The 8,531-nt window shown below is 53.9% G+C and overlaps 1 protein-coding gene across 1 annotated transcript; it reads left to right on the top strand.

Moving 5' to 3' along the window:
* The first annotated feature begins 405 nt into the window (after positions 1-405).
* Positions 406-8,298, top strand: NPPC (natriuretic peptide C). Its single transcript, XM_063306303.1, has 3 exons — positions 406-663; positions 1,393-1,825; positions 8,116-8,298. Exons 1-2 carry the CDS (start codon positions 421-423, stop codon positions 1,786-1,788), a joined length of 639 nt encoding a protein of 212 aa, XP_063162373.1. The 5' UTR covers positions 406-420; the 3' UTR covers positions 1,789-1,825; positions 8,116-8,298.
* The last annotated feature ends 233 nt before the right edge of the window (positions 8,299-8,531 follow it).

The following is an 8,531-nucleotide window of genomic DNA, read 5'->3' as shown; positions in this document are numbered from 1 at the left end:
CGAGCATTAGAAAAAAGAGGGCGGAAGAGAAGCTGTGGGGGAGAGAAGGAAAACCCCTGCAAAGATGAGCAAGCAGAGACGGCTGCGGCAGAGCTGCCCATCCCCCCGGGGCTGTGACCCCAACTTTTTCGGGCCTTCCTCAACTCAAGGCGCTCGGCAAGCAGTGGACGGACTGCCACGCCAATGGTTCCCGGCCGCGCGGGGGCCCAGACCCCTGCGAGCGCCAGGGTGGAGGAGGGCGCGCCCGCTCGGAACCCATCCCGCCCCCCGAGGCGCGAAGGAGGGCGGGGGTGGCGGGCGAGGGATCGCTGGATCGCGACGGCTGCCCGGTTCCCCCTCCTCCTCCTCCCCCCCCCCGGCTGGGGCGGAGGATGCCGCCCGTGCGTCACCCGGCAGGTTGCTTATAAGGCGCGGAGAGCGATGCCGGCGTTGCGAGCGCATCTGGCCAGGCAGGCGAGCGCGGCCCGCGAGACGCTCCTGCAGCAACGCGCCCGGCTCGGCTCGGACGCCCCCGCCGTCGAGGTTTCTCCCGCTCCCACCCGCTCGCCCCCGCAGCCCGGGATGTACGTCTCGCGCCTGGCGGCCGGCGGGCTGCTCCTGGCCCTGCTGGCACTCGCGCTGGACGGGAAGCCGGCGCCGCCGCCGCCGCCACCACCGCACAAGGTGAGCCGCGAGCGAGCCGGGCGCGCGGGGCTGCGCGGGGAGCGCGGGGGAGGCTCGGCCGGAGGCTGCTGCCTGCGCGCCACGCGCTCCGCCTGCTCGCCCGGGCCGTCCTCGACGGAGACGCGGACTGCGCCGGCCCCTGCCGGGGAGCCCCAGCGGAAGCCGCCTGGGTGGGAAGCCGCGGGCGGGGACGGGGGGCCCGTGCGCTGCCTCGCGGGTTGGGCGACCGCTGCGTCGGGGCCGGGGCGGCGCAGGGGGTCGCGGAGGGGAATCCCGGCCTCTGAAAAAGAGAGACGGGGCGAAGCGCGTCCTGCGGATCCGGGCGGAGGCGGGAGACGCGCATCGCCGGCGCCCTTCAGGGCCGCTGACTAGGCTCCTCTCAGCTCCATCTAACGTGGACATTGCAGCGTCGCCCGTCCGGGGAGCGCCAGGATGGAGCGAAGGGACTGGTGGGTAGCGTGAACGGGCGGCGGGACCCCCGTCCGTCTCCCACCGGCCCTTTCCCCCTCTCCGCCCGCCCCGTCTTCTCTGCTTTCCTGCCCACTCTCTGCGCGAGGCTGGGGACCCCTATTTCTGCCCCCCGCCGGCCTTTTCCTCCACGCTCTCCCTCACCCACCCCCGCGACGGCAGCGCAGCCTTTGCGGAGGGGGCCTCCCTTGTCCGCGGCCGGGGTGCCGTCCTGGCGGCTCCCGGGGCTCGCGCCGCTGCATCACTGCTGTTCCCTTCCAGGGCCCCCCAGGCGGCACGACGGCGTTGAAGCGCGAGCTGGCGGAGCTGCTGGAGGCGTCGTCGGGCCCCGCGGCGGGCGGCGGGCGCAGCAGCTCGAAGGCGGGCGCGGGCAGTAGTTCCGCGTCGACGCCGCAGCAGCAGCCGCCGCAGACGAAGAGCAAAGGAGCGTCGACGGCGTCGCGGCTGATGCGGGACCTGCGCACCGACACCAAGCAGTCGCGGGCCGCCTGGGGGCGGTTGGTGCACCCCGAGCACCATGCAGGCGGCGGCGGCGGCGGCGGCGGCGGCGGTGGCGGATCGCGGCGACTCAAGGGGTTGGCGAAGAAGGGGCTGGCCAAGGGCTGCTTCGGCCTGAAGCTCGACCGCATCGGCTCCATGAGCGGCCTGGGCTGCTGAGCCGTCGAGGGCGGCCCGCGGGCGACACCTGGCGGCGGTGAGTGGCAGCGCGCCTCGCTGAGCCTCAGTGGCTCAGGCTAGGCAAATGGGTCGAGCGGCGGCGGGCGAGGCAAGAAAAGCGATCCGGGCAGGAGGTTCGCAGGAGTGCTGTGAATAAACGTCTCAGGTTGAACGTTAGTTTTAGGAGCGACGGCCATCCCGTCCTAGTGAACTCCGTTTGCACGTTGGCCTGCTTGTCATCAGGGCAGAGAAATTAGGGGAGGTGGGTGATGGGGGAAGCACCAGAAAAACTCAGGGGTGGCTGTTGACAAACCGAACTCGGTGGATGGGCTGATCTGGTTCCTGAATCCGTTTTCTGTGTTTACACAAAATGAGACTGTAAAGCTGGAAGAAATCCAATCTAAGTGTGTTGGTAAGCAGCTGTTAGGTCTTTAAGACCTGGTTTAAGTGTATTATATGAACACAGCCTGGGAAGACAGCCTTTAAGAATGCTTTATTCCATCCAGCTCAGAATAGTCTATTTTCCAGCCTTCCCTGTAGATGTCAGGATTTGAACAGGGAGCTTGGCATATCAAAATCATGGGCTTCATAGTTTTTGAGCTAGAACTGTTTTCCCAAACACTTGAGAGTGGAATTGTTGAATTGGTTGGGAATTCTGGGAGTTGAAGTCCTGCACATCTGGAAGACATTAGGTTGTGGAATGGTGGTCTAGACCAGTGTTTCTCAACCTTGGCGACTTTAAGATATGTGGACTTCAGCTCCCAGAATTCTAGAGCTGGCTGGGGAATTCTGGGAGTTGAAGTCCACACATCTTAAAGTCGCCAACGTTGAGAAACAGTGGTCTAGAAGGCTTTGCAGGTACACACACACACACACACACACACACAATTCCTAATTGGAGGTAAGCCTCAGATCTGGAGCTGATAAAAAATTCTGAGTAGCCAGTTGTAAATGCTTTAACTTTCCCTTTTTTTTTCTTGCTTCAAGCCACAAAATCTTTTGGCATGACACAGGGTGAGGATCAATTCAAAGGCATTAATGCTGGGGAGGTACCCAAATTAGCCTGCTTCCAGAGCTGAATTGGTTGTGTGAAGGCATTCTGATTTAGCGCCCCATGTAAACTCTGCCTAGAATTAGCTGAAATGATGAGACAGGGTGGCTGGTTTCACACGATACACTGACCCAGGCTATATAACCGGGACTAGCCCTGTTGCTTCTGCAGTTTGCTGAGTGGCAGCCTCAGGGGCTAACAACTGACTCTTCTCTGGGGCCACCTACAAAATTGTTAGCAAATGTGCGATCTGAAGCCAGGTGTTTTCCTTCCCCTCTTCAGATGCTGAATGACAAAGCCAGTCCGCTTGAATTCATCCTACCAATGTTAACATAGAAAATTTCCCTTAGAGGTGTTAGAGTTCAATGCTGGGAGTCGCCAGCTGGCGCAGCCAGAAGGGCAGTTATCTTCCAGTGCATTCAACTTTGGTAGAAAATAGCACTGCCAATCTTGTGCTGACACTGATCCTCCAGAGGAGCCGGTCCAAGGAGATCCTTCCTGAACGGAGGCTGGTGGAGTTTCTCTGGTGCTGGAAGGCTCCAGGAGAAAGACTCCCCACCCGGGGAAGGGCCAGGATTTGGGGGCCAAGGCACATTCTCAGCAACGTCTCGGATCCCAAACTGGCACAAACCACAAGTGTGGGACGGGGAGGTGCATTTTTTTTCCTAAAAACAACCCCCCAATTTGGCTGCCACCTGTTTCTGCCTAAATGAGGCATTGAGCATAATTATAGTCTGCCTTGTTAGCTTTCTACAGCCGGCTCGGAAGAGTTTTTTTTTGTTTTTAATTAAAACAAAACATATATAAATATATACAGACGGCTTTGTGAGAGCCTCTTGCACATCTGCTGCATAGCGAAGATGGCTCAAGCCCCAGTTCGGTGTGAAAAACTAAACGAAGAGAACCGAGGATTGTCCTCAGCATGAAAACGTCTGGCTTATCACATGCCAGCCTTCCCAGCTCGATGCTCTCCAAAGGGGTTGCGCTGCAGTTCCCGTCACCCTCAGATAACGTGATCCCTGGCTATTGTGCATGGTGGGAATTGTGGTCCAGAACATCGAGCAGGCTTCAGATTTGGAAACCCTGCAGTAGGTTCACCTCCAGTAAAGATCCCGCAAGGCCTAGGTTTTGAATAGGGACCTATACGCCTCCCAAGGAATCTCCTACGTGTGGTTTTTCCATCCTGTAACACAGAGCTGGGCCCCTGTGTGATTTCGGGCTGCTGCATTTAACAGCAGAGTTAATTTCTTTCTGGCTTCCAAATGGCCCAGTATTTTTTCTCTTAGCAATGCTGAAGCCCTGCAGAGCTTTTGGACAGGTGCTTCTTTCATCTTCCCCACTGAGATTCTGCTGTTGTAGGTCTTAATTAGTCTTATTAAAATGCCGCAGAATGTAAATGCCTTGGCAACTTTGCTCCTCCCTCTCCTAGCCACTATAGGTAGTCCTCAACTTATGACCATTCATTTAGCGGCTATTCAAAGTTATGACAGCACTGAAAAAAGTGACTTACGACCAGTTCTCTCACACTTGCCACTGTCGCAGCATCCCTGCGGTCATGTGATCAAAATTCAGGCACTTGGCGACTGGTATGTATTTACAATGGTTGCAGTGTCCCAGGATCACTTGATTGCTATTTGTGACCTTCCCAGCTGGCTTCCAACAAGCAAAGTCAATGGGGGAGGCCAGATTTGATTAATAACCACATGATTCACTTAATGACTGTGGTGATTTGCTTAATGACCATGGCAAAAAGTCATAAAACCAGGCGTGACTCACTTAACCGCCTCGCTTAGCAATGGAAGTTCCGGTCCCAATTGTGGTCATAACTTGAGGACTAGGTCCCAATTGTGGTCGTAACTTGAGGACTACCTCTACTCTTGTTTTTGAAAATCCCTGGCAAAGCAGAACACTTAAAAAGGGGGAAGGATCACATGCTGTGCGGATAGCTGGAAGGAAGGTCAGCATAGGCTGTTAGCAGCTTGTTCAGGTTGGCAGCAGGGAAGGCGATCGCTGGCCTCTGCCACTCTGGAGAAATTGCAGGGCAGAACAGGGTGGCGTGGAAGTGTCCTAAGTTTAGGGCCTCTCACCAGCCAGACTGATGCCTGCAGCAAATTGCTTTGCATAGCAACAGCTTGCACATGAAAAGCTGTTTGTCTGCCACAGGTTCCTGTGTGAATCGGACTCCCCCCCCCACGTCAGTGGAACTTTTGAAAAGATTAGGGAGCGCATTCCTGATTCCTCTTTGAAGTGGATAAAAGGAGGAGGCTCTATGGAAAAATTAGCCACGCTCTTGCTGGTGTGGTAAATGTCATCGCAGTGGCCGTTCTGCAAAGCAAAAGCATTCCTTACCCCGTGAGGCTCAGAATGGTGAAGTCTCTCTTCTCGAGGGTGAATCCATTGGCATGCAGGGCTGCTCAGATCCTCATTGGCACACTGGAGCCTCTGCTTTCCCACCTAATTACAAATAGACTCTCCCCCCAGCATTGCTCCCGGGCTGCGTCTCCTAGCCGGTGCATCACCACTGAGGTCTGGTAAGATGTTTAAATTAACGTGAACATGTTACTCAAACTGTGATACAAAAAGTAGATATTGCAGATGCCCACAAGTACGGAGGTTGGTGCCAGGCACCTGCCCAGCTCCTATGGCATCAGCATGGGAAGTGGGCATCTGGAATCACACTCAAGCGATAGACTTTCACCAGGGGACTAACATCCTTCTAGCCCAGTGTTTCTCAACTTTGGCAGCTTTAAGACGCGTGGACTTCAACTTCCAGAATTCCCCAGCCAGCCATGGCTGGGGAATTCTGGGAGTTGAAGTCCACGCGTCTTAAAGCTGCCAAGGTTGAGAAACACTGTTCTAGCCCGAACAATGAATCAGTGTTAGGCAAGAGAGCCACACTTGTCCAAAAATACATCCCAATGACATTGTGCTCATCAGAACATCCTTACTTGCATGATGACAACGTGTGTGACATCACACACATACCACGCATACCCCTACAAGTAAAATTTATGGTGGTGCCAGAAATCTCCATAGTATGGGTGCTCAATCTTGCTAGGCAAATGCTTTCAGGAGCCAGGAACATCCATGCAATGGATGGACATGTTGCAGCTGGTCCAGAACTAAGGAAAATATCAGTGTGTGTGTGTGTGTGTGTGTGTAGGTGTGTAGGGAATGGGAGACCAAGCCAGGGACGTATGCCTTGCCATGATTGAGGTGGGAGGGGAAGCAGGTTACTCTTGAGTTTAGTTTCTTCGCTTGTTATTCTTCACACTTCAGCAACTTAAAATAATAAAAATCAAAAAGACAAGCTATCAGAAGCCTGATAGAGTGGCTGGGTTCACACGGCATTCTTAACCACCAGCTACATTTGCACAACGTGCAAAGCTTCGTTAGTGTTAACCTTGATTTGCATCTGTAGCTTAATGTGGTCAGTAACCTGGCTACGGAATTAGCCCTTTTTCGGAGGACACCCACTGCCTTGACCTCTAAACAGGCTGGGCTTGTAGAGTGAATTAAGCTGCAAACGATAATTAACTGAGCTTCATGCTCACCAGGTGTCAGATTTGTGTAAATGTAACCCGTAGCTCTTTTAACTGAGCACAACACATGTAAAAAAGGGGTAGGGCTTCGAGTGCATGGGTGTGGCCACCATCTTGACTTTTTTGACCCCTGCAGGTGCCCCCACCAGATTTTACCAAGAGAGGCTGGGATTGCCCTCCCCCAATAGGCAAGCCCAGCCTGTCTTGGCAAAGGCTCAGCGTGTCCATGCTGACTTGTTGGCAAACTTGGGCTGGGTGGGGGCTTGCTTTTTGTTGGCCTCTTGGCCGGGTTCTCACAACATATTTAACTGTCTCAGGCAAAGACCAAGCCAGTGCATTCACACAATGGGCTAAGCCCTCCTCCTCCTCGATTAGGCCATTGCACAGGTCAGTGGATTGTGGGAGCTGTGAAAGCAGGTGGCTTCAGTAGCCAGGTTGTATGAACGCAGCCCTGCCATACCTGCATCTTTAATGTTCATGCTCCTGTCTCTGAGAGGAGCATTTTTGCTAGGGAGAATACCCATCCGCTCGCCTGGGAACCTGATCCTTGTCCAAGCCATTTGCACAGATGCCCATCCGGGTGCACGAAAAACCCACGCAGCGTCCCTTCGCGGAGACCCCCGTGTGGCAACACAAAGGTGTCCAGGCAGCCACTGGGCCTCCTCCCCTGCAGGGCCGGCTGGCCAAAACAAGGCTGCTTTGATTCTTCCCCAGGCCTCCCCCCACCCCGCCCTCACTGGTTCTTTGCCACTTTCGCATTCCCTGCTGCCCGGAGCAAGATGACTAGGAAACGGGGGGGAGGGGGGGACACTTGGGGACTGAGCAGGAAGTGGCGGGATGGGGGGCAAAGGGGCGGGGACCACTCATTCAGGAAAAATGCATCCGTGGTGCTCTGACACCACCACCACCACCACCACCCCGGTTTGGGCTGGCTCCGCAGCTACATTTCTTATACGCTTCATCTACTGTATGTTGATGAGCATTTTCAACAAGGCCGTGCCTTTCCTGTGGTTAAAATGCACAATCTGTTAAACCAGGGCAGTTTAGTTTCATGCTAAACTTGGTTAAGGTTAATCTTGCTTTCAAAGAAAAAAAAATTAGTGGGTTAGCTCAACCCAACTTGTTAGCTTATGTTTCATTGTATTTTCCAAACTCAGGGATTAAAACAGCATCAAATGTAAGCGTGTTAGGTGAAAACAGATGCTGATTGCTTTGGGGCCTGAAAAAGGTCGCTAATACTTAGGGTAAGATGCTGTAAAGTAGCTTCAAATCCTAGTCATGTATGAACTGTGTTCACACAATACGCTTAGGCTGGTAACTGAATTAACCCATTGTCTGGGTTCGGACAGTACGAGCACAGAAAACCTGGCCACATTTAATATGAACCAGGGTAGCATTTTGCATGTCTCGAGTTGTGCTGGCCTTTATCTGATCTGCAGAAGCCTGCCGTGTGAACTTTGCCAACATTAAAACTCTGTATTGGATGCAGTCAAGTCTTTTGAGTCTATTTGACAAGGCAGCCTCTTAGAAGCACATCAGCGTCGCTCCCCCCACCCCAGGTCTTAAAAACTGATGCGGTGTTATGAGATGGTTTCCACGTGGCATAAGCCCCCTGGTTGTCGCAAGGTTTTGGGTAATTTGGCCAGGAATAGCTGCAAAGTGAAGGAAGAGGTGAAGGGCCACCTCTTGCGATGTCGGAAGCTCCTTATGACCATTTCGCTGCTTTCGTTCCAGGTCTTCAAAGTTCCACCCCATTCCACGGACATTTTTGGACATCACCTGCAGTCATCCAGGGTCACGCTTGCAGGACCCCAAGGGCCAAGTGGCCTGTATCCTGTTGGTACGAGGACTTGAAGCAGAACCAGCCGTTTTGAGTGGGGGGGGGGCAGGGCTGCGTTGGATTGAGTTTTGCATCCCCAAATCTTCCTATCATATCCAATATATACATAGATGCACATATATATAGATATATATAGATATATATATCACACACACACAAATACCCCACCCACATCTTCCCCGCGACAAAGGACCATTTCTGGAGACTGAGGAAACCAGCTGTGTATGCCATACAATTGCTGTTTGTACATTCATGTCACGCATCAATGTATTTAAGTTGTAAAAGCTATTTATATATTGTTTATAAAGAG

This window comes from Candoia aspera, chromosome 6 (assembly GCF_035149785.1).
Source record: "Candoia aspera isolate rCanAsp1 chromosome 6, rCanAsp1.hap2, whole genome shotgun sequence".
Classification (NCBI taxonomy): Eukaryota; Metazoa; Chordata; class Lepidosauria; order Squamata; family Boidae; genus Candoia; species Candoia aspera.
This window is presented reverse-complemented; position numbering and strand designations above follow the sequence as displayed.